The sequence below is a fragment of the Prionailurus viverrinus genome, chromosome C1 (genome assembly GCF_022837055.1).
Source record: "Prionailurus viverrinus isolate Anna chromosome C1, UM_Priviv_1.0, whole genome shotgun sequence".
In the NCBI taxonomy this organism is placed as follows: Eukaryota; Metazoa; Chordata; class Mammalia; order Carnivora; family Felidae; genus Prionailurus; species Prionailurus viverrinus.
In genome coordinates this window covers 46191117-46218699 of record NC_062568.1, presented here as the reverse complement: position 1 = coordinate 46218699, position 27583 = coordinate 46191117, and the positions used below count along the sequence as shown (strand labels likewise).

The window sequence follows — 27583 nt, the reverse complement described above, 5'->3', positions numbered from 1 at the left end:
TATGAGGGGAAAATTAGAGAACTAAGTGACACACTAAAAAGAAATAATATACGCATAATTGGTATCCCAGAGGAGGAAGAGAGAGGGAAAGGTGCTGAAGGGGTACTTGAAGAAATAATAGCTGAGAACTTCCCTGAACTGGGGAAGGAAAAAGGCATTGAAATCCAAGAGGCACAGAGAACTCCCTTCAGACATAACTTGAATCGATCTTCTGCACGACATATCATAGTGAAACTGGCAAAATACAAGGATAAAGAGAAAATTCTGAAAGCAGCAAGGGGTAAACGTGCCCTCACATATAAAGGGAGACCTATAAGACTCGTGACTGATCTCTCTTTTGAAACTTGGCAGGCCAGAAAGAATTGGCACGAGATTTTCAGGGTGCTAGACAGAAAAAATATGCAGCCAAGAATCCTTTATCCAGCAAGTCTGTCATTTAGAATAGAAGGAGAGATAAAGGTCTTCCCAAACAAACAAAAACTGAAGGAATTTGTCACCACTAAACCAGCCCTACAAGAGATCCTAAGGGGGACCCTGTGAGACAAAGTCCCAGAGTCATCACTATAAGCATAAAACATACAGACATCACAATGACTCTAAACCCGTATCTTTCTATAATAACACTGAATGTAAATGGATTAAATGCGCCAACCAAAAGACATAGGGTATCAGAATGGATAAAAAAACAAGACCCATCTATTTGCTGTCTACAAGAGACTCATTTTACACCTGAGGACACCTTTAGATTGAGAGTGAGGGGATGGAGAACTATTTATCATGCGACTGGAAGCCAAAAGAAAGCTGGAGTAGCCATACTTATATCAGACAAACTAGACTTTAAATTAAAGGCTGTAACAAGAGATGAAGAAGGACATTATATAATAGTTACAGGGTCTATCCATCAGGAAGAGCTAACAAGTATAAATGTCTATGCGCCAAATACCGGAGCCCCCAAATATATAAAACAATGTGGTAATTGCAGGGGACTTTAATACACCACTTACAGAAATGGATAGATCATCTAGACACACGATCAATAAAGAAACAAGGGCCCTGAATGAGACATTGGATCAGATGGACTTGACAGATATATTTAGAACTCTGCATCCCAAAGCAACAGAATATACTTTCTTCTCGAGTGCACATGGAACATTCTCCAACATAGATCATATACTGGGTCACAAAACAGCCCTTCATAAGTTTACAAGAATTGAAATTATACCATGCTTACTTTCAGACCACAATGCTATGAAGCTTGAAATCAACCACAGGAAAAAGTCTGGAAAACCTCCAAAAGCATGGAGGTTAAAGAACACCCTACTAACGAATGAGTGGGTCAACCAGGCAATTAGAGAAGAAATTAAAAAATATATGGAAACAAACGAAAATGAAAATACAACAATCCAAACGCTTTGGGACGCAGCAAAGGCAGTCCTGAGAGGAAAATACATTGCAATCCAGGCCTATCTCAAGAAACAAGAAAAATCCCAAATACAAAATCTAACAGCACACCTAAAGGAACTAGAAGCAGAACAGCAAAGGCAGCCTAAACCCAGCAGAAGAAGAGAAATAATAAAGATCAGAGCAGAAATAAACAATATAGAAACTAAAAAAACTGTAGAGCAGATCAACGAAACCAAGAGTTGGTTTTTTGAAAAAATAAACAAAATTGACAAACCTCTAGCCAGGCTTCTCAAAAAGAAAAGGGAGATGACCCAAATAGATAAAATCATGAATGAAAATGGAATTATTACAACCAATCCCTCAGAGATACAAACAATTATCAGGGAATACTATGAAAACTTATATGCCAACAAATTGGACAACCTGGAAGAAATGGACAAATTCCTGAACACCCACATGCTTCCAAAACTCAATCAGGAGGAAATAGAAAGCTTGAACAGACCCATAACCAGCGAAGAAATTGAATCGGTTATCAAAAATCTCCCAACAAATAAGAGTCCAGGACCAGATGGCTTCCCAGGGGAGTTCTACCAGACGTTTAAAGCAGAGATAATACCTATCCTTCTCAAGCTATTCCAAGAAATAGAAAGGGAAGGAAAACTTCCAGACTCATTCTATGAAGCCAGTATTACTTTGATCCCTAAACCAGACAGAGACCCAGTAAAAAAAGAGAACTACAGGCCAATATGCCTGATGAATATGGATGCAAAAATTCTCAATAAGATACTAGCAAATTGAATTCAACGGCATATAAAAAGAATTATTCACCATGATCAAGTGGGATTCATTCCTGGGATGCAGGGCTGGTTCAACATTCTCAAATCAATCAACGTGATACATCACATTAACAAAAAAAGAGAGAACCATATGATCCTGTCAATCGATGCAGAAAAGGCCTTTGACAAAATCCAGCACCCTTTCTTAATAAAAACCCTTGAGAAAGTCGGGATAGAAGGAACATACTTAAAGATCATAAAAGCCATTTATGAAAAGCCCACAGCTAACATCATCCTCAACGGGGAAAAACTGAAAGCTTTTTCCCTGAGATCAGGAACACGACAAGGATGCCCACTCTCACCGCTGCTGTTTAACATAGTGCTGGAAGTTCTAGCATCAGCAATCAGACAACAAAAGGAAATCAAAGGCATCAAAATTGGCAAAGATGAAGTCAAGCTTTCGCTTTTTGCAGATGACATGATATTATACATGGAAAATCCGATAGACTCCACCAAAAGTCTGCTAGAACTGATACAGGAATTCAGCAAAGTTGCAGGATACAAAATCAATGTACAGAAATCAGTTGCATTCTTATACACTAACAATGAAGCAACAGAAAGACAAATAAAGAAACTGATCCCATTCACAATTGCACCAAGAAGCATAAAATACCTAGGAATAAATCTAACCAAAGATGTAAAGGATCTGTATGCTGAAAACTATAGAAAGCTTATGAAGGAAATTGAAGAAGATTTAAAGAAATGGAAAGACATTCCCTGCTCATGGATTGGAAAAATAAATATTGTCAAAATGTCAATACTACCCAAAGCTATCTACACATTCAATGCAATCCCAATCAAAATTGCACCAGCATTCTTCTCGAAACTAGAACAAGCAATCCTAAAATTCATATGGAACCACAAAAGGCCCCGAATAGCCAAAGGAATTTTGAAGAAGAAGACCAAAGCAGGAGGCATCACAATCCCAGACTTTAGCCTCTACTACAAAGCTGTCATCATCAAGACAGCATGGTATTGGCACCAAAACAGACACATAGACCAATGGAATAGAATAGAAACCCCAGAACTAGACCCACAAACGTATGGCCAACTCATCTTTGACAAAGCAGGAAAGAACATCCAATGGAAAAAAGACAGCCTCTTTAACAAATGGTGCTGGGAGAACTGGACAGCAACATGCAGAAGGTTGAAACTAGACCACTTTCTCACACCATTCACAAAAATAAACTCAAAATGGATAAAGGACCTAAATGTGAGACAGGAAACCATCAAAACCTTAGAGGAGAAAGCAGGAAAAGACCTCTCTGACCTCAGCCGTAGCAATCTCTTACTCGACACATCCCCAAAGGCAGGGGAATTAAAAGCAAAAGTGAATTACTGGGACCTTATGAAGATAAAAAGCTTCTGCACAGCAAAGGAAACAACCAACAAAACTAAAAGGCAACCAACGGAATGGGAAAAGATATTCGCAAATGACATATCGGACAAAGGGCTAGTATCCAAAATCTATAAAGAGCTCACCAAACTCCACACCCAAAAAACAAATAACCCAGTGAAGAAATGGGCAGAAAACATGAATAGACACTTCTCTCAAGAAGACATCCGGATGGCCAACAGGCACATGAAAAGATGTTCAGCGTCGCTCCTTATCAGGGAAATACAAATCAAAACCACACTCAGGTATCACCTCACGCCAGTCAGAGTGGCCAAAATGAACAAATCAGGAGACTATAGATGCTGGAGAGGATGTGGAGAAACGGGAACCCTCTTGCACTGTTGGTGGGAATGCAAATTGGTGCAGCCGCTCTGGAAAGCAGTGTGGAGGTTCCTCAGAAAATTAAAAATAGACCTACCCTATGACCCAGCAATAGCACTGCTAGGAATTTATCCAAGGGATACAGGAGCACTGATGCATAGGGCCACTTGTTCCCCAATGTTCATAGCAGCACTCTCAACAATAGCCAAATTATGGAAAGAGCCTAAATGTCCATCAACTGATGAATGGATAAAGAAATTGTGGTTTATATACACAATGGAATATTACGTGGCAATGAGAAAAAATGAAATATGGCCTTTTGTAGCAACGTGGATGGAACTGGAGAGTGTGATCCTAAGTGAAATAAGCCATACAGAGAAAGACAGATACCATATGGTTTCACTCTTATGTGGATCCTGAGAAACTTAACAGGAACCCATGGGGGAGGGGAAGGAAAAAAAAAAAAAAAAGAGGTTAGAATGGGAGAGAGCCAAAGCATAAGAGACTGTTAAAAGCTGACAACAAACTGAGGGTTGATGGGGGGTGGGAGGGAGGAGAGGGTGGGTGATGGGTATTGAGGAGGGCACCTTTTGGGATGAGCACTGGGTGTTGTATGGAAACCAATTTGTCAATAAATTTCAGGAAAAAAAAAGAAAAAAATAAAATAAAATAAAATAAAAAATAAAATAAAATAAATAAATAAATAAATAAAAATTCTGAACTAAAGCATCACTGTGAAAATAACTTCAGAGGAAATGGATGGTGACAAAATGATAATTTAAAAGACATTTGAAAAAAAAATTTAAAAAAAAAGACTCATTTGAAATACTTGCCAACAAGGGATACAGGAGTACTGATGCATAGGGGCACTTGTACCCCAATGTTTACAGCAGCACTCTCAACAATAGCCAAATTGTGGAAAGAGCCTAAATGTCCATCAACTGATGAATGGATAAAGAAATTGTGGTTTATATACACAATGGAATACTACGTGGCGATGAGAAAGAATGAAATATGGCCTTTTGTAGCAACGTGGATGAAACTGGAGAGTGTGATGCTAAGTGAAATACGCCATACAGAGAAAGACAGATACCATATGGTTTCACTCTTATGTGGATCCTGAGAAACTTAACAGAAACCCATGGGGGAGGGGAAGGAAAAAAAAAAAAAAAAAGAGGTTAGAGTGGGAGAGAGCCAAAGCATAAGAGATTCTTAAGGACTGAGAACAAACTGAGGGTTGAATTGGGGGGGGGGGGGGTCGGTGATGGGTATTGAAGAGGGCATCTTTTGGGATGAGCACTGGGTGTTGTATAGAAACCAATTTGACAATAAATTTCATATATTAAAAAAAAATGAAATACTTGCCAACAACGAAAGGAGAAGGTTATTTAAAAAAAAAAAAAGGCTTAAATAAGATATGAACAACCCAAGTAAATTTGAAGACAGAGGGAAGAAGACAAATGAGAAAATAACTGAAGATGCTTTAAGAGACTACTGAATACACAGGGGAACAAGATGCCTTAGGAAACAGGAAAAAAATGACAAAGAATACATGGAGAGAGAAAGTACTCTTCTTTAAAGATTAGAAAAAAAGAGAAATCAAAATGACCTGTAAGAGACCAATGACCTTAGAATCAAAATTGCATAGGACTCCAGTGAAGGCATAAAACTATAAAATTCTCCCAACTGCTTATCCTTCAGGCCCTGCTCTACTCAAGAATTACTGATATTGGGGCACCTGGGTAGCTCAGTTGGTCAAGGTCTGACTTCGGCTCAGGTCATGATCTCGCAGCCCGTGAGTTCGAGCCCCCGCACCTGCTTCAGATTCTGTGTCTCCCTCTCTCTGCCCTGCCCCCACTCATGCTTTGTCTCTCAAAAATAAACATTAAAAAAAAAAAAAAAAGAATTACTGATATCTACAGAATGCTACACCTCTCTCTGGTCCTATGCTTATAGTTAACCCTTATCCTTCTACCTGATCATTGATCAGTCAGATCATTCAGATCTCTTGTGAAGATCTGTTCCTTCTTGTAGTAATACTTAACACTAAGAAGTCTCTTTACTTGCCCTTTCCTCACTGGTTGCCCTTTTCCTGTGTAAACTATTGTCCTATTCAATTTCTACCCATCTTTCAATGTCTGGACAAAATGATGCTTTCTCTATAAAGTCATTACTACCAATTCCCACTTGGAAAAAGCTTTCTCCCTTTTAAGAAAACTGTACTTAATAATAATCATACCCTATCGGCGGCTTCTTTTAAGTTAATCTTTTAGATTTTCAACTGCTATTTAATTTTTCCGTATCTGTTATGCCTGTCTCCACAGCCAGATTAATAACATCATCAAAAGAGGATCTGTACTCCTCTACAGATTATATAATACTGCTCAATATTTTATCTCCTGTATCATATGGTCGAGTATGAAGGAGTGGAACCTTTGCTGTTAACCTGTTCTTCATCGTCTACGCAAAACTTCTGGATTCTGGCCACTGCCTCCCAACTTGCACTTTTGCCCTCTTTCCACGGAGAAGACTTCGCTGGCTAAGTTGTATATACCAGTTTCCTTCCTTGGTATGGTATCCCCTACCTACTGTCCCTAAAACTTAAGAGTTATACAGTAGAAAATGACTGCATGTCCTAGTCATGATTATGAGAAACACTATGGGCTGAATTGTGTCCACAAAATAGATATATTGAAGTCATAGTCCCCAGTACCTCAGAAGGTGACCTGATTTGGAAATAGGGTCTTCACAGAGATAATCAAGTTTTTAAAAATGAGGTCATTAGAGTGGGTCATAATCCAATATGACTGGTGTCCTTGTAGAAAGGATTTGGACCCAGAAATATGCACAGATTATATGAAAAGAGACAGAGCAAATGCCATTAGAGTGACTCATCTACAAGCCAAGAAACATCAAAGATTGCTAGCAAGTCACCAGAAGCTGGGGAAAAAGAATGAAACAGATTTTCCCTCACTGCTGTCAGAGTCAATCCAGCTAACACCTTAATTTTGGATTTCTAGCCTCCAAAACTATAAAACAATAAATTCCTGTTGTTTAAGCCACCCAACTTTGGGACTCCGTTATGGCAGCCCTAGCAAACTGATAAAAGCAAGACTACAATGCGTGAAAGAATCAAATAGCAGGTGGTATTCTTTTTTTTTTTTTTTAATTTTCCTTAACGTTTATTTATTATTGAGAGACAGAGAGCATGAGCATGAGAGGGGCAGAGAGAGAGGGAGATACAGAATCCGAAGCAGGCTCCATGTTCTGAGCTGTCAGCACAGAGCCTGACACAGAGCTTGAACCCACAAACCGTGAGATCATGACCTGAGCCGAAGTTGAACGCTTAACCAACTGAGTCACCCAGGTGCCCCAGCAGGTGATATTCTTATAATTATCTCATAAAGATTTAAAAAAAAAAAAAAAATCACACAGGGATGTATCAATTCTACGTTCTTAATGCTTACAACAAATGCTTTATACTCTGCCATATGACCAAACCAAGCTAAATTCTCAAGTGAATCCTTCAGATGAGCAAGCTTAATAATCCTGAAAGTATTTAATAACGAGTAAATTTGAAATGTACCTAAATCTCTTAAGATTTTCTGAACCCAAATGTTGGTTTAGGTACTCTCACAAACTGACAGCAAGAGACTTAATACTAAATAGTTCAATTTTTTGACAATGAGTGACTTTCAAAATTTTAAATGTGTATATCCTTTAGCAGAGCAATTTTCACTTCTATTTTTACCTCATATGCTCTACTTCTGTACTTTTCACAACTTTAGTTAAAACAAAGAAATGTTAATCTCTAAACTTCATTTTTAATAGGAAGAAAACAACGTATTATATATGCACATTTAATATTTGCGATGGTGCTATTTCAAGTCTTCTTTCCGGATCTACCATTACCTACCTCTGCAATCTCAGGCAAGTTACTTAATACCTGTGGTCTCATTTATAAAATCATCTCTAAAAATATGTAATCATAGAACAAAGAACAAGAGCAAAAAAAGTGCCTATGTATTTTGAGGTTGAAAGGAAAGAACCTAAGAGCAAAAGTACCACAGGAAATAAAGAAGACTGCCAGAAAATTATGCTCTTGGAGTCCTTCGCCAGACTGAGTTGATCTAAAAATTTCTTCCACAAACATATATTGCTTATATTTTCATTTTTTAATTAAATGAAAAATTAATCTGTGGTGCTGAACCGTATGTATATATAGTATAATCCCATTTACTGTTTGAACACCTAAAAAGATATAAACCATTTATTAAAAGTTAGTATTTCTAGGGCATAACACTGGGAAAAGTACAAACTTTCATTTTCTACTACTTTACCTCCGGGTTTTCTGACATTTTATAATGAGAACACATTAGTATTACTTTAAAATATACGTATTTTTAAGATATGCAGTTATTAAAAAAACTGAGCCACAGTTTCCACATAATTACTGGAAGTATTTAAGGGGCAATTAAATGCCATCATTAAATTTACAGTATATACAAAGATTTTAAGCTTGAATTTTAAAGCCCTTAAAAACTATTTAAGTGAGTTATATATTAAATGAAAAGTTTTAAAGTCTAATACCATTTATTTCTGCATTTCAGAAATACAGCTTTTGGCACTACATCAGGGGATGGTAAACTATGGCCTGTGAGCTGGCTGCTTGTTATTCTTTTCCAAAGAAGAAATCCAGATAGTTAACAAGCACATGAAGAGGTGCTCAAACCTCATTACTCATCAGGGAAATGCAAATAAAAACCACAATGAGATATCACCTCACACCTGTTAGAAAAGTTATTATCAAAAACACAAGAGGTAACAAGGCAAAAATGTGGAAAAAGCGGGAACCTGCATGCACTCTTGGTGAGAATGTAAATGGGTGCGGTCACTCTGGAAACCAGTATGGAAATTCCTCAAAAAATTAGAAATATAATGAACTACCATAGGATCCAATTAATTCCATTTCTAGGTATTTATCTGAAGGAAATGAAAACACTAACTCAAAAAGATATCTACAAACGCTTGTTCACTGCAGCACTACCTGCAACAGCCAAGACATGGAAATAGCCTAAGTGGCAACTGATGGATAAAAAGATAAATTGTGGTGAAAAAAAAAATGTGTGCGTGTGTGTGTGTCGTGTGTGTGTATACAAGAATATTAGTCAGCCAAAAAAATGGGATAAATCTTGCCACTTGCAACAACATGCACGGACCCCAAAGGCAATGTGCTAAGTGACGTAAGCCAGAGAAAGGCAAAGACCCAATGAACTCACTTATATATGGAATTTGAAAAAATAACAACAACAAAATAACCCCTTAAAACTGAACTCATAGATGTAGACAATGGACTGCTGGCTGCCAGAGATGGGGAGCTGGAGTTGGGGAATATGGGTGAAAGTAACCAAAAGGTACAAACTTCCAGTTATAAAACAAATAAGTCCTGGAGATGTCATGTACAGGATGATGACTGTATCAGCAATACTGTATTGCATATTTAAAAGTTGCTAATAAAATAGATCTTAAAAGTTCTCATCCTGGCACAAGAACAGACACTCAGATCAATGGAACAGAACAGAGAACCCAGAAATGGACCCACAAACGTATGGCCAACTAATCTTTAACAAAGCAGGAAAGAATATCCAATGGAATAAAGACAGTCTCTTCAGCAAGTGGTGCTGGGAAAACTGGACAGCGACATGCAGAAGAATGAACCTGGACCACTTTCTTACACCATACACAAAAATAAACTCAAAATGGATGAAAGACCTAAATGTAAGACAGGAAGCCATCAAAATCCTCGAGGAGAAAGCAGGCAAAAACCTCCTGGATCTTGGCTGCAGCAACTTTTTATTCAACACGTCTCTGGAGGCAAGGGAAACAAAAGCAAAAATGAAAGACTGGGACCTCATCAAAATGCAAAGCTTCTGCACAGCGAAGGAAACAATCAGCAAAACTAAAAGGCAACTGACAGAATGGGAGAAGATATTTGCAAATGACATATCAGATAAAGGGTTAGTATACAAAATCTATAAAAACTTATCAAACTCAACACCCAAAAAACAAATCATCCAGTGAAGAAATGGGCAAAAGACGTGAATAGATGTTTCTCCAAAGAAGACATCCAGATGGCCAACTAACACATGAAAAAATGCTCAACATCACTCATCATTAGGGAAATACAAATCAAAACCACAATGAGACACCACCTCACACCTGTCAGAATGGCTAACATTAACAACTCAGGCAACAACAGATATTGGCGAGGACACGGAGAAAGAGGATCTCTTTTGCATTGTTGTAGGGAATGCAAGCTGGTGCAGCCATTCTGGAAAACAGTATGGAGGTTCCTGACAAAACTAAAAATAGAACTACCCTATGACCCAGCAATTACACTACTAGGCATTTATCCACATGATACAGATGTGCTGTTTCGAAGGGACACATGCAACCCCATGTTTATAGCAGCACCATCAACAATAGCCAAAGTATGGAAAGAGCCCAAATGTCCATTGATGGATGAATGGATAAAGAAAATGTGGTGTATGTATACACACACACACACACACACACACACACACACACACACACACACAATGGAGTATTACTCAGCAATCAAACAGAATGAAATCTTGCCATTTGCCACTATGTGGATGGAACTGGAGGGTGTTATGCTAAGTGAAATTAGTCAGAGAAAGACAAAAACCATATGACTTCACTCATATGAGGACTTTAAGAGACAGAACAGATGAACATAAGGGAAGGGAAACAAAAATATAAAAACAGGGAGGGGGACAAAACAGAAGAGACTCACAAATATGGAGAACAAACTGAGGGTTACTGGAGGGGTTGTGGGAGAGGGATGGGCTAAATGGGTAAGGGGCACTGAGGAATCTACTCCTAAAATCATTGTTTCACTATATGCTAACTAATTTGGATGTAAATTTTATAAAATAAAAAATTAAATTAAAAAAAAGTTCTCACCATAAGAAAACAAATTTCTAACTATGTGTAGTGATGGATGTTAATTAGATACATTATGGCGACCATTTTGCAATAAGTACTAATGTAATGATGTTGCAAACCTGAAACTAGTATAATGTTCTATGTCAATTACATCTTAATAAAAAAAACTGTTTCTTCTGAGGTAAAGACTATGGTCAGTTATACAAGGCTATGGTTACTTTTTTCAACAGGTATACAACAATGAACTTTTTTCTAAGTAATGTTTCCATATTAGCTAAAATAGTCAATATCCAAACAGAAAGCCAATGAAAATTAAGTTATTCTTACCTGTAACCTAAACCAATCTAATCTCATTCCTCTGAAATCAAATACTTCCCCATCTTCAACTACAACAGTAGAAAAAAGATTACAAAGCAAATTAATGTTTCAACAAATATACAATCACAGTTTTAAATTTAAGATCAAGATAATTCAACTATGGCCATATACACAAAAGAATTAAAAGCAGGGTCTTAAAGAGATCGTTGTAAACCCATGTTCAGCATTATTCACAATAGCAGCATTATTCATAATAGCTAAAAGGCAGAAGCAACCCAAATGTCCACCAACAGTGGAATAGATGAACAAAATGTGGTACATTATTCAGCCTTGAAAAGGAAGGAAATTCTGACACATGCTATAGTGTGGCTGAATCTTGAGGACATATGTTGTGAAATAAGTCAGTGACAAAAAGAAAAATACTGCATGATTCCACTTATGAGGTACCTAGTGTAATCAAACTCATAGAAACAGAAAGTAGAATGGCGGATATCAGGGGCGAGGGAAATTGAGAAGCTGATATTTAATAGCTATGGAGATTCAGTTTTCAAGATGAAAACGTTCTGGAGATTGGTTGAGCAATTATGTGAATACACTTAACCCTATTAAACTGTACACTTAAAAAAAAAAACAAAAATAATAGCTAAGACAAGGCAGTAATTCTCAAATCCTATAAAAATGTTGATAGAAGGAGGGAGTTATGCTAAGAGAAGTGTTAAATACAGACTTCTCACCTAAACTGTTTCTAAGTGTGCTTACATGTCAATTTTGAAGAAGCTAGACTAGAGCTTGAGGAATTCTGTAAACAAAAGCTTTGGACAGCATAGTGAAGTTCTTCAAAATAACTCTTTACAAACCAAATTATCACCAACCAACTTTACAACAGTTTCACTACTTAAGTGTGATATTGATTAAACTAAAATGTATTTATTACTCAAATTTTCAAGGATTTGGATACCCTTTACTTAAAAGGTTACAAAACTAAAATATAACACCAATCTGTTGGAATGAAGTTTTCAAATAATGAAGAAGCAATCTAGTATATGACATTAACTTTTGGGATTGACAGATCGGAACTTAAAATTCCTATAGTAGCACTTAATACCTGTTAGAGCTTGGGAAAATCATGTTAAATAATGGAGAGGTTAACTCTCAAACCTTAAGTTTCCAAACCTACCAAATAAAAGCATAAAGAACTTTTTAAAATTGATGTGGATTAAATAGGATAAAATAAGTGCCTGGCAATTTTTAAAATGTTTTATCAACGGTACATACTATTGTCACAGGTGATGCTTGGACCACATATACACTTCATTATGTTTCTTTGTTGTTGTTGTTGTTTTTTAATTATAAAATGCCTTTTTTCACCTGCTGAATAATAAAATATTTCAAGCTATAATTCTCATTATTTTTATAAATGTCACACACCCATTTTGGAAACTTTTGTTTCACAGAGAACAAAGCTAAGACAAAAGAGAACAGATTAAATATGTCCAAAAACAAGTGAGTCTATAAAAATTAACTGTGAAGTCCTCTCCTTGAAAATCAAATTTGAAAACCTAATTAGAAGAAAATATGCTTTTATTTAAAAGACTTACCTTGTTTTACACTCAGGGAAGTCATAGTGTTAACAAAAGAGGACATGATGATTGATTCATCTTCAGGGCAAACAGAAAGATTCTAAAAGAAGAAACAAAAAATAATGTTAAGAACATCTAACAGGGGAAACAATTCATAGGTCCACTAACTGGTGGGTGGATACACAAGATGGTATATCCATACTAAGGAATATTTTTCAGCCTTAAACAGGAATGAAATGTTGATACATACATTAACATGGATGAATATCAAAAACATACTAACTGAAAGAAATAAAAAACAAAGATTATATAGTATATGATTCCATTTATACAAAATTTTTTGTTAAAAAAAGGCAAAAGTGACCAAAAGGATGAATGGTTGGCGGGGATTTAGAGAGAGCATCAGTACACAAGAAAAAGGTACACAAGAAAACTTTTAAGTGTTGGAAACTTTCTATGTCTTGACTGTAGTGGCTGTAATGTGAACGAATAGACAGTTGCTAAAATTCAAACTGTATACTGAAAATAGGTGACTCTGTGTGTATTATACTTCAGTAAGATTAGGACCAAAAACATCCCTTTCAAGCCAGCTAAAAAAATGAATAGCATATAAAGTACATCTGAAGTTGATAATAAATAATACATTTTTTAATAAGTGAATGCTTAGCTCACTAACAGCATAATTTTCAAAACTTGTACAATGTGAACATACATAATTTCACTGAACTGTACACTTAAAAATAGTGAACACAGAAAATGTATATTTTACCACAAAAAACAAATTTGACAGCTATTTCATCAACTATATTAACAGGTTAATCTTAGTTCTAAATTTAAATCCTACCAAATGGTTAGAAACACTATGCAGGTACTTCACAACAGAAGAGGGTATAAAAAGCTCATGCATTGTAATTAAAGCCTAAATTCAAATACTGGCTCTACTACTTATGAACTGTGTGATATGGAGCAAGTTACACAAAGTCTATTTTCTTCAACAAATAATGATAACCATACCTATCCTCAGAGGATTGTTGTATAGATGTAATAAAATATCAATAAATCTGACAATTATTAATATTAGTATTACTGCTACTTATAGTACTATAATTCTAGGAAAAAAAGACATTAATCTCCCTAGTGTTGTTAAAATACAGTTGATGAAAAAGACACCAAAAGATACGGAATGACTTAAAATTTTTAATGCTGTAACATAAACCTATAAAATTAATAAAATATCCAACCAGCCACAGCAAGTTTCAAACTGACATGAAACCAGGAGACTGGTTTACATTCTGATAGCACAAAAGCCTCTGGTTTATCTGTTAAGTAGTAACTATTAAAATAGAAGTACAGCAAAGCAATAACATTCTAGAGATAAAATCAGCTTTTCTAGACCTTTTTTAATGGACATTGTAAACAGGAAGCATCTGAGCTCCACCTAGTGGATAAAGGAAAAAATACACCAATTCAGGATAGTAACCTATAAGGAGTATTTAATTCAAGGTAAACAATGCCATGAAAGACATTTTCTTTTCTCATTTACATTTTTTAGGTAGATTTGAAAAAGAAAAATCAGGATTTCAAAGTATGGTTATTTCTCTGGAAAACCAGTAGCTTTAGAATAGTCTTTTTTTTTTTAAGTTTATTTTTATTTATTTTGAGAGAGAGGGAAGGAGACAGAATTCCAAGCAGGCTCCACACGGTCAGCACAGAGTCCTATGTGGGGCTCCAACTCATGAATACGAGATCATGACCTGAGCCGAAGTAAAGAGTCTCAGATGCTTAACTGACTGAGCCACTCAGGCACCCCTAGAATAATCTTAATACAAAGAGAATTTGTGTTGTTCTTCCTTTATACTGTATATTAGCTTACAGAACTTTTTTAGACATCTTGATTTTATAAATGAAGTAAAAAAAAAAAAATTTCCTTACAGTTAGCTTATTTGGAATAAAAATAAATCTATATTAAGATGAAAAAGACTAAATTATGGAAAGCAAAAAAAAAGACTAAAAATCAATAGAGGAAAATTCAAATTGAAAATAAAATCAGGACATTTAATCTTATTAGGACATCTAGATGAATTTTGTTTTAAAAATCTGGTCATCTTCTAATATACTATGCTAAAAGATTTATCTTCTGTGTTTTATCTAATACTTGGTTATCAATTATAAAGTCTCCATCATCTCTTCTTTATTGCCAGAGCCAATGTCCAAGTTCAGGCTCTCATCAGCTCTCTTCTAATCTCTCTGTTTCCTCCCTTGGCCCCCAGCAATCCATCATCCATACTGAGCCACAGTAATCTAAGTAATAAATCAGATTTATGACTAACCTCCTCTATTGAAAGGCCCTCTATAATTTGGTCACTGTATACCAACCTCCACCTGCCAGGTAAAGAATAATTCCCTGAATTGTGCTCAGTCTGAGCTTTGTACACACTTAAGCATAACACTATGCTACAACACTTGACTACAACTAAATGTTTTCTCCCCTCTAAGTGATGATCCCCCTTAACAAGATAGGACAATGACTTGTTTACATTTGTATCTATCACTTGGCACTAGATTATACTGAGCAAACAAATCAGTTACTAGAAAGGAGGGAAGGAAGGAACAACAGGGAGAGTAACATGAGACAGTTTTTACCTGCACAAGTTCATTGAGAACAACAGCATCAAAGCCAGAGAGGTACTGCACATAATACCTCTGCATTACAGGTCCATATTTCCTTACATGTGCTCTAAGCTCTTCCATGTAAAATATTAATTCAGCAATGTGCCTTTTTAAAAAATCCAAGAAAAGTATTTCAAAAAATAAATTCATCATTAAGGAAAATATAAAATGTATCTGATATTACTACAAGAGTTTTTTTCTTAGAAAAAGCATTATTAAATATAATTTTATGTCAATTCCTTCCTAAAGACATTTCCATGATGGAAAGCAAAAATTAAAAAACATCTATGACTAAAAAGTTGATAAAGGAAAACCCAAAATGAAAATAAGAGTATCTCATAAATTACATCATTAAAAAAAATCACAAACGGAAGAGGATTAGAGGATTAGAAGAATTAAGATTTTTCTGTAAGCTCTTATTTCTGTTTCATTTATCTAATTCCTATTGAAGGACTGTGTACTAAAATGATAAAGATATTTCAAATAACACACTTGGTTCATTAAGGTTCTTATTTAAATTTTTGTGTAGTGAATCATTTTAAAAAATGAATTCCAAAGAAAATATGACTGGTTATAGCAAGAAAATAAGAACTTTATGACCATCTAGGTTTAGGAAACATTACAAGCCCTAATATTAAGCTAACACTGACTCTGCATTTTAATTCATATAATCTAATGGTGTATTACAAATATCCCTTTATTATGAAATGTGAAAAGCTCTAAAAAAGGTTTTCAAAATAATTTAACTTCAATGTCCCCAAATTCCACATCCCATACATCAAAATATTCAAAAAATAACTCTTTAAATGTTGCTAACTTACTTATCTATAAAGTCATCTGCACTCTTCTTTGGCATGTTATCTGCATGACGAAGTAGCCAGATAATTTCATCACGGGCAAAGGATAATGCCATAAAAACAAAAAGTGCCTAATTAAAAAAAAAAAAAAAAAGAACATTTGCTTATTCTCATGCCAAGATTATTAACAAAACCTATTCATAATCTTTGTCTAAGCGAGAGCCACTGGCAAGAACTGATAATATGAAGTTCAAAGACAAAAACGAGAACACAGAAGAAAACCTAGAGACAGGTATCAAGGGGAGTACACATTCAAACATGAAGTGAGAAAAATGCAGGAAGGTGTGATGTATGAATGTCAAGTAAGCAAATTCATTCTCAGTTAAATATAAATTTTAGTAGTTTTCCATAGAGAATTTTTTTAAAATTTTAATTGGCACACCTACAGTTAAATAAGAATTCAAATTTTAGTAAAATTTCATAGAATTTTTTTCATTTTATTTATAATTTTTTTGTAACGTTTATTTATTTTTGAGACAGAGAGAGACAGAGCATGAACGGGGGAGGGTCAGAGAGAGGGAGACACAGAATCTCAAACAGTCTCCAGGCTCTGAGCTGTCAGCACAGAGCCCGACACAGGGCTCGAACTCACGGAACGCGAGATCATGACCTGAGCAGAAGTCGGCCGCTTAACCGACTGAGCCACCCAAGCGCCCCGATTTTTTTTCATTTTAATACGGTACACCTGTAGTTGAAATAAGAATTAAATCAATTACCTTTGGACCTAGCAAGCCAGGTTGATCAGAGAGGACAGTAGCCAATTCTTTCAGTGCAGATCTTAAAAATTTGCGTCTTTCTCTGTGCATTGAACCACTATAGGGAAAGACATCAATATAACTTATCTGTTTCTACTAAAATCATTATTGGCAATTAAATAACTTACCATTTCAGGTCAATTTACAAACATTTTTTAGGAAGCACAAGCTCCTACAAACATCTTCTATGTGTATGTCATATCATTAAATGACTTTCCAAACTTACGTTTATCCTTGCCTTCCTTGCAGTGTTTTTATAACCATGTTTATTCTGTTACTCTCCACCTATCAAAATCCTACCCAAACTTCAAGACCAACCCTTCAAGAAGCATTTCCCAATATCCAGATGCCCATTTTTGAATAATGTCTGCAACTTTAATACCATTTAGCCTAGCACTTTATAAAAGTGGACTGTAAAATCCTTGAAAACAAGCAATGTTCTACTACATATATTTTCTGTCACCCCCACAAAGAAAATCAATGAACACAACTTATTAAATATCTGATTATACCCTACTTTATTAAGTATATTCTTATTAAATAGGTAAGACTAATAAACAAGAGCTATATATAATAAAGATATTAGGATGAGATCATTTGGTAATCTTCAAAAACAGAAAGATGAGGAAAGGAAAAGATAATCATAAATATTCACTACTAGGTATTTTTAAAATAAAATGCAAATTTAAAAGAATTACTCTTACATATTAATGTGGAAAAAAATATCACAGAATGTTCTAAGTATTCCAACTCCTCACACTATGCAAAATACACACTGTCCCAACAAAGTTTTAAGATTTTGATAGGTGCAAAAAACAGCACCCTCTGCCCCCCCCCACACCCCTCCTAGTTTCACCCTGTCATCTATAAAACAGGGATGATGACACCTCCCTGAAAAGATACATCTTTCATCATGTCTGATATATAGTATTATTACATTAGGCTAATTCCAATGACAAGCTCTTTTTTTATCTTACAATAATAAAGTCATCCAATACAATTTCTAAGAAAAGAGGCAATGTTATTTTGACTATTTTATTACACCGAGTTGTGGCAAGGAGTCTGTGGTGTTATTAATACTGAGAGAAAATGTCTATAAAGTACCATGCTTGGCACAAGGTAATGAGGAATTCCTATGAGGAATTCTTACTGCTTACTACCTACAACTACTTTATATAATAAAGGGAGAAAATGCCTTACCTTTAAAAGAGTTTCATAAAAGATAGCTAAGAATCATATATGTGCCTACAATAGAGTCTATCCCATGAAGAAGTGATAATCATTTGTATTTCTGTATGTCAAGAAAGGAATGCTAACACACTCCAAAATATATTAGTACTAGAAAATAACTTTTTAAATATAAGCATTTCATTCAAGTGAAAAAATATGCATGAGGAAATAGGTCACTGACAGCAATGAATAAAGATGGTTTAAATTCCCAAAATCCATCGTATAGCCTAAACCTAAATTCTGAAACTTCTTGTGGTTTTTATATTTTCATTGATGGCAGTGGTGCTTTATACTCTGCTTTACAGAAATATGGATGGATCAGATAACATTACCTAGGCTCAGTGGAGAAAATATTTTATAGAAGTATATATGTAACACTGAATTATCAAATTATTTATAATTATTTCATGAGAAAATCAAAAAGTTGTTCAAAGATCTTAAACATGATAATTTTTAAGTTATTCTATATACTTACTAATATAAAATATTTACTACAATTAGGTAAGGGCATGAGGATAACATACTTTGAAAAGTAAATACTATTTGGGAGAGTATAAAGATATATCTATTTTGGGGCGCCTGGGTGGTGCAGTCGGTTGGGCGTCCGACTTCAGCCAGGTCACGATCTCGCGGTCCGGGAGTTCGAGCCCCGCGTCGGGCTCTGGGCTGATGGCTCAGAGCCTGGAGCCTGTTTCCGATTCTGTGTCTCCCTCTCTCTCTGCCCCTCCCCCGTTCAAGCTCTGTCTCTCTCTGTCCCAAAAATAAATAAACGTTGAAAAAAAAAAAAATTAAAAAAAAAAGATATATCTATTTTCATGAAGTGGTACAAAAATCATCACACCTTGAAAAGTATTGATATGAAAGCATAGTGATGGCAAAAGATCTGAATGATACCTAAAATAAAAGACCTTTGTATGGTACTTGCTTAAAGCATTTTTATCAACACTTCAAAAATATTCCAGATCTGTCTGTACTAACCTGAAGCTTACTAAATTCTGAGGATATATACTTCTCATTGACTGCCCCACTTCTATCCCATATTGCACACCATTAATCTGCAGTATGTGAACAAAATTATGCTTTAAGACAGAAATTCTTGTTGATTACAAGTTCCACAGAGAAAACAGAACTACTTACGCATGTGACACAGCTGCCTCTTTGCATTCTCTTATGTCATTAATACGCTTATTATAGCTATGTGCAAAAAAAAAAAAAAAAAATTAGATTCTTGTTAATCCTAATTTCATCAGTAACAGTCAAAACGAGTTAGCCAAATACTAAAAGTCAATTAAAAACGACTATTAGCGATAAGAAAAAAATGGTGCTCAAACTAGAAATGCATGGAACAAGTCCACCTACCTCCTTTCCTAACTACCCAGTCAAGTCTTCTTAGAAAAACAGATCTCATATTATATTAAATCTAACAATAAAATTGAAGCTCACAATGTAGATCTTTGATTATATACACCTCGTAAAGAACCCACAGAGACACTAAAATTGTACCTCCAATGTAATTAACAGTGGTCTCCAAAATCTAAAGTAATCACAAAGCTACTACTTCTAATTTTATGCTATCTGATTAAAAAAAATTCTGAAAGGATATATACTAGGGAGTAACACTACTGAATGTCTGGAGATAGGGGTTTTATGGTAGAAAAAACTGGGGCAGGAAAGCCTAAGACTAAATTAAAAGAAATAGGACACCAGGTGCCTGGGTAGGTCAGTCAGATAAGCATCCAACTTCAGCTCAGGTCATAATCTCATGGTTCATGAGTTTGATTCCCGTCAGGCTTTTTGATGTCAGTATGGAGCCCACTCTGAAGCCTCTGTCTCCCTCTCTCTGTCCCCTCCTCTCTCTCTCTCACAAAATAAACATTAAAAAAATTTCAAAAACAAAAACAAAAAATAGGAACATAAAAAAATTTAAAGGTGACATGTGAAAAAAAGAGCTAATAAATGTTATTTTCATTAATACTACACGCAAAAACTCAAAATTCCTAAAATGTTAAAGAAAAATTATCTTCTTGACAACCTGGCTAAGACCACTTAAACCAAGAAGTCCCAGCTTCTAAATTAAGTGCTCTAAGATTTATGTGATCTTTGAGCAAATGTCTAAAATATACTAAATCTGTAATCATTCTCTTTCATAATTAATAAGCTTTTATACTTACAATCTAACCTGTAAGTACTGTAAATCATATTTTCAAGTGATCACTCATGACTTAATAAATTAAAACTTTACAACTTTAATCATGAAGATTCTTAAATGGTAAATTCATTGTTAGAAAAGTATTAACATAAAGAAAAAAAAGTGTAACAAAAAGACAATTGGTGGGGTGCCTGGGTGGCTCAGTCAGTTAAGCATCTGACTTCAGCTCAGGGCATGATCTTGCAGTTCGTGGGTTCAAGCCCACATCAGGCTCTTTGCTGACAGCTCAGAGCCTGAAGCCTGCTTCAGATTCAGCATTTCCCTCACTCTCTGCCCCTACCCCACCAACAATCTGTCTCTCTCTCAAAAATAAATATACATTAAAAAAAAATTTTTTTAAAGATAACTGGTCTCATGGTGTCATTCAACTTACGTGTACCATATATAACATAAGCTCACTCAATATATAGACTACCTGGTTCTAAATGCTTACATATATTTAAATATGATTCCACAGAGAAGCTATCAATATGCTAAGACATAATACAAGTTTCTTAATTTTCAATCTGAACCAATTAGAAAATGAAAATAAATTAGGAAGTATCCCATCTGACATAGGATATTTCCAAGTACTCCAGCATCTAAAATAAAAGCCAAGTAAGAGCTGGAAAGTACATAGGGCACTAGTTCTCATATTATACCTGAGAATCTACCAACATGAGAATGTCAGAACCATCCATGGTGACAGAAACCAGAACAGTGGTCACCGGAGAAGGGAACTGAAAGGTGGGAGACCAGGGGTGGCAGTACTGACCAAAAAAGAGACACAAGACAATTTTCTGGGGATAATGGAAATGTTCTATATCTTGATCTAGGTGGTCACCTAGAGTATTCATATATAAAGTTATTGAGACATACATGTAAAATTTATGCATTCTTCTGTCTGTAAATTCTACTTCAAAAATTACTAGGGAGAAAAAGAGCAGATTCTTTTAACTCTCCAAGATACAGATATAGGAAATACAAATTAGGGATCATGCCCAGTAATCTGGATTAATACGCATCCCAGAGTAATTTTTATACACACTAAAATTTGAGGCTTAGTTGATATATTTACTTTTTAATAACTAACAGATGCTTTATCTCAATTTCTTCAAGACATTTGTTTGTTTGTTTGTTTGTTTTTTAAGTAGGTTTCATGCCCAGTATGGAGTCCAGCATGGGACTTCAACTCACAACCCTGAGATCAAGACCTGAGCTGAGGTCAATAGTTGGGACACTTAACCGACTGAGCCACCCAGGCACCCTGCATGAAGACATTTCTAAATTGGATATGAATCAAATGTTGGTAAACTTCATTTGTATCTGAAACTAACAAGCTGAACATAACTATTTGACACTTTCAGGTATTTTAGAATATTTTAGATGCTCCTAATTTCAAAAGATTTCAAAACTACTACCAAGTCTGAGGCCAACCCGTTTACTGTATACTGCCTACAGAACCTCATATAGAAAGAAATGCAGGCATTAAAAATTTCAAGGAAACAAATTAGTAAGAACTATTTGCTTTCCAGGGAATGAATATAAATGAGTCACTTGGAACACCTTATTAAAAGGAAACATGATTTCTTACGTGCAGCAGTCTGACTTGTATAATTGTTATAATTTAATGAAGTTCTTCTCACTGACCCACATACTTCTCAATAGCACTTCTACAAATTTCAAAACTCTAAAATGTATATGGTGCTTTTAGCAATATTTATGTCTAAACCCGTCATAATTTGCAAAAGAAAGCACATCTTCTTTATCATAGAATACAAGTTTTAAAAGGGGAGAAACACTAGATACTTCAGTCTGTGAAGTTACCTATAAAATATATGAAAATACCGTATCAGGGTGACTGTTAAGAAAAAAACTTACTGTGACCAGTAAGAGGGTACAGGTGACATCTTGCATACATGACCCTTCTCTATCCCCAAACTTCAACAAAAATCATTCACTCACTACCCTTCTCCAAAAAAAAAAGACAAGATAAATGAAAATGCCATACCCTCGTATGTTTACAAATAAGTCTTCTGCAGCTTTGTGAATGTGGAAAACTTCATCCCGAAAGAGAGAGAGGCAAGAGCTACTTTGAAGAGCTAGCTTCCAAAGGTTCAGTGCTGTCGCATCAGTATTTAGAATCCCATGGCACAAAATGAAGCCAACTTAAAAAAAAAAAAGTAAATACGAATATAAAAGTATTCCAAAATTAAATTCTTTCCATTACAAAGTAGCTTCCAAAAATTTCAGAAACATAAAATTGAGGCTTTTTATTGAGGCTTTTTAAGTGACAGGTAATAACTCATACACACAAGATGGCAACAATTGTCAATAATTTTCTGTATTCTGCAAAATCAGTCCTTTGAACCCACACTGATGAGAAAAAATGTTGTTTCTGGCCTGTGAAAAAAGTCATTTTAATAAATGAGTAAAAGACATTTTCAAAATATTTATATTTTAACCTAGATATCAGAAGTTAAACTAATCAACAAATACGGTAATCATAACTGTTACAGTAACTGAAAAATAAGGCTAATCTACTTTTTTAAATCACCAGAAGAAATGCATCTCACATTTTCACAGCAATATATAGATTACTAAATCTATATAAGCTTTCACTTATATTATCTCACATGATTCTCTGGAGTAGATAAAATAGATGGTATCCTTCTCTTTTATAGTTGAAGAAATGAAGGTTCAATGACTTGCCTAAAGTTATACTATTAACTATTAGAGCTATATTTAGCCTCAAGTATTTACCCTTAAAGTCTAAGATTCTTTCAATATATTATGCTGCTTTCTTACATGAATTCACATATCTCTTTCATCTTTTGTTATCTACTTTGGAAATCCTATACAAATTTAAAATCCTATGTATGTTTGTTGATGCCCTCTGTAGCCCTCTCCACTACACCACAAAACCTCATCTGTCAGTCATTCAACATTTACTCAGTACCTGCTATACACAAGTTACTGGGTCAGTTACTAACCAATCCTTTTTCTGTGAGATTTCCCTAGGATTCTCAGTGGTCACTCCCCCTTTTAAACTCCTGAATCGTTAACATATAACTTGTCATTCATCTTTTTATTCTTAGCTCAACCTTCCTTTAACAGGACACTATGCAAGCAAGTTAACTTTTTAAGGTAAGTAGGCATATACTGTGGAATCATATACAGAAGCATATTAAACTTCTTTAAATACCCTGAAACATAAAAAAGTTTTTCATGCAACAGGACCCCTAAACACAGCCAATTACATGGTCTGGTACACAACCAAAGAAACAGAATATACGCATGGAAACGTAAGTCCTCACGAGAAACTGTTTGTAAAAGATTCTTGTCCTATATAATGTTTTTTTACTCTAAACCTCTGAGTAAAAAGTGATTTTGCTTAGTGTTTTATACCTCTTTGAATACTTAGAGTCACAAAATTGCTGCAGATAATAAAAGGTTTCTCTAAAGATGTTAGCAGTTATTATGGGTTACCATATATTTTATTTTTTTAAGAAATGGATTACCTTATGAATTAAAATATCTTCATTTGTTTATGACAGAATCAAAAAGGACAAATTAATTTAAAATAGACTGCCCAAGATTAGGATGATTTATTAATTAAATCACATATTAATTTCCTTTACCCACCAAGGTTCCAATACAAGGACAGAAAAAAAAAATTAGTTATTTTAGCCACAAAAATGTTAGAAAACAAGAAAGAAGACCAATACTAAGAATGAAATCTTGCCATCTGCAACTATGTGGATGGAACTAGAGTGTATTATGCTAAGGGAAATTAGAGAAAGACAAATATCATGTGACTTTACTCATGTGGAATTTAAGATACAAAACAGATGAACATAAGGGAAGAGAAGCAAAAATAATACAAAAACATGGAGGGGGATAAAACATAAGAGACTCTTAAATACAGAGAACAAACCGAGGGTTGCTGGAGGGGTTCTGGGTGGGGAGATGGGCTAAATGGGCAAGAGGCATTAAGGAGGACACTTGTTGGGATGAACGCTGGGTGTTATATGTAGGGGATGAATCATGGGACTCTACTCCTGAAAGCATTATTGCACTATATGCTAACTAATGTGGATGTTAATAAATAAATAAATAAATGCCAATACTAGACAAGAAAGTTGGGAAAAATCTTTTAAGATCGAAAGTAGACAGAACTCGACTATCAATTTAAAGAGAGTCAGGAATTAGTAATCCAAAACTCCAGAGATGAAAAGAGATCTTTCCCAAGGAGTCCTCTGAGTCCAACCAACAGAGCAAGAATAGACCCTGAAAAGAACATCAGGATAAGTTCTTTTATAATTGCATTCCAAATAGCTGGGTCTTCAACATTCCAGACTCTCAGTAACTCTTGGCCCCAGGCTATAATCTAGACCAATAATTCTCCAACTTTAGCTTGCATCAGAGCTACTAGGAAGACTTATTAAATCAGATTGCTAGGATCCATTCACTGTTTCCAATTGAGTAGGTCTAGGGTGAAGATCAAGATTCTACACATCGAGTAAGTTCCTGGGTGATGCTGCTGATCCTGGGACCACACTTGAAACTAATCTAGAGCAAAGCACTAAAGAAAGTAGACCACAGTCTACAGAAAAGTCCTACTATGAGTTTTAGGGTTAAAATGACAAGTGCAAAGTTTAAGGTAATTCTTAACTTCTATATTAACTCTACTCAAGACTCAAACACATGAAGGCAGCAAACTTCAGAGTAAACCTTCCTTACTTGGGCAACTGTGATTATCCCAAATCTGCCTCTATGTCCCTACATTCCTTCTTAGGGTAGCCTGCCTTCTGACCTACCTCCCTCTCATCATACAGGGCCCTGTAATCAGCATTCCTAAAGACTAGGGGCACTAGTGCTATTAACTCTATGTCATCATGCTACCTAACTCTACTAATCACCTCTGTTCTACAGCCAAACTTCCATAAACATGAACAACCAAGGATCACAATACATTTAAGCAAAATTAATACTTTGAAAACTGTGTTCTGATCAAGTAAGAGACTAAAGGATGAAAATCTTAACTATAGTTACAGAAGAAAATAGAGTATCACAAAAATGATCAATGTAAAATATATAATTAATAAAAATGGCCAGGGACAGGGAGTTATGTGCTAAATTCCTCCTCTTTCATACTAATAACAGTGCTATTCAAAGTGCCAGGGCATAATGAGATTGAGTAAAGAAACTAACAGTATTTAGAAACTCTCATAAAAATCTGACATTGATTCATGAGTAGAAACCTAAAAACAATGTTAGATTAAACTGAATTTAATAATTTAAAATGTGGGCTTTTGCATCTGTATTAATTTCTGGTAATTCTAATAATTCAATTTTTTTTAATTTTATAGAAGTATCAATGCAAAAAAAAATTTTTTAAAAACTGGTCCTTCACTATAGTTTGAGATATACTATAATAAAAAAAAACAATAAATAAATCTTAAAGGTTAATAAACCAAGAAACAAGACCTATAAGAACTAAGAAACAAAAACTGCTCAAAATTATTCCCATATGCTACTGGACCTGGGGGCGGTAGAAGTAATTATAGTAACTCTCATTCTATATTGTATCTGTATGTTACTGTGTCTATTTCCCCTATGGTTTGTAAACGTCCCAGGGGCACAACTAGTAATTTCACCTTCCAATGCATTTAACTGCCAACGATGAGTCATTATTATATGTACAGAAGTAAACTAAAACCAAAAACCTTAGCTGAATAAACATGACATTTTAAAAAATCATTAAAAACAAAATAAAAATGTAGTTTTGACAGTCATACTGAGAGGCAATATAATGTACCATGAGCCTTGGCATTAGCCTAGGTTCTCATTTTGTCTTTGTCACTTATTAGCTACGTAGACTAACCTTTAGATTCCTCGACTATAAAACAGACCATCTTGACAGGGTCAGTACGAGAACTGAATGAGGTAATACACAGAAATGGCTTAGGGGGCGCCTGGGTGGCGCAGTCGGTTAAGCGTCCGACTTCAGCCAGGTCACGATCTTGCGGTCCGTGAGTTCGAGCCCCGCGTCAGGCTCTGGGCTGATGGCTCAGAGCCTGGAGCCTGTTTCCGATTCTGTGTCTCCCTCTCTCTCTGCCCCTCCCCCGTTCATGCTCTGTCTCTCTCTGTCCCAAAAATGAATAAACGTTGAAAAAAAAAAAAAATTTTTAAAGAAATGGCTTAGGACAGTGCTTGGCACAGAAGTAATCCATATTACCTGTTATTTTTCTCTAAAACTTAAAACCTGAGAGATAGTTACAAAACTAATTGATTTTACTTACAGATAATCCATTTTTCCATTGCATCCAAAGAGAGATATTCACAAGGCATCTTAAAAAGAGAAAATATATACCTGTGATTAGAAGAAATTCTAAAAAAACAAATCCTATGCTAAGTCACTCTCTTTCTCTTCCTCCTAAAAACTCTTACTGCTCAATTCTTGGCTCAAATACCACCATGACGTATTTAAAAGGCTGGATAAAAGTTTTATAACTTATGATTTAAACTTGCAGTCCATAAAGGACAGTAAGAGCTGTGCCCCTTTCACATTTACACTCCCTGAAACCTCCCTTAAAATAATACTGTTGCTAAATTGTCTTCAATCTGATAAAGGACAACTTCAAATTTCCCAAGTCTATTTCAGAGCTTGTAGTATTCCAAGAGATAATATTTAATCAATTTAAAAAAGATTTAGGTACATGGGTACTTACTATCTCACCCCAATCAGTAATTTTGTGTATGTATTCTCCATCTGCATAACATATATTTTTATACATACAGAGAACAGATTGAAAATACAGTTGACCCTTGAACAATAGGAGGATTAGGAATGCCAACACCCTGCTCCCCATGCAGCTGAAAATTTGCCTAACACTCCTGACTTCCAAAAATTTAAATACTAATAGCTTACTGTTGACCAGAAGCCTTACCAATGACAAAGTCAATTAATATATATTTTGTAAGTTACACATATTATATAATGTATTCTTACAATAAAGCTAGAGAAAATATTAAGAAAATCTTAAGAGAAAATAC

At 35.1% G+C, this 27583-nt stretch overlaps 1 protein-coding gene across 3 annotated transcripts in view; it reads right to left on the bottom strand.

Annotated features, from left to right (window-relative positions):
- Positions 1-27583, bottom strand: part of NCKAP1 (NCK associated protein 1) — a 117801-nt gene that overhangs the window by 45396 nt on the left and 44822 nt on the right. For 2 of the 3 annotated variants that reach the window (XM_047870682.1, XM_047870684.1), the window contains exons 8-16: positions 26830-26878; positions 22536-22692; positions 19474-19530; positions 17068-17164; positions 16316-16422; positions 15468-15600; positions 12843-12924; positions 12520-12615; positions 11254-11312 (exon numbers count right to left, since the gene is read on the bottom strand). In XM_047870682.1, coding sequence (XP_047726638.1) covers positions 11254-11312; positions 12520-12615; positions 12843-12924; positions 15468-15600; positions 16316-16422; positions 17068-17164; positions 19474-19530; positions 22536-22692; positions 26830-26878 — 837 coding nt within the window. The remainder of the gene's footprint in view (positions 1-11253; positions 11313-12519; positions 12616-12842; positions 12925-15467; positions 15601-16315; positions 16423-17067; positions 17165-19473; positions 19531-22535; positions 22693-26829; positions 26879-27583) is intronic. The other variant, XM_047870683.1, reaches the window with a different exon arrangement.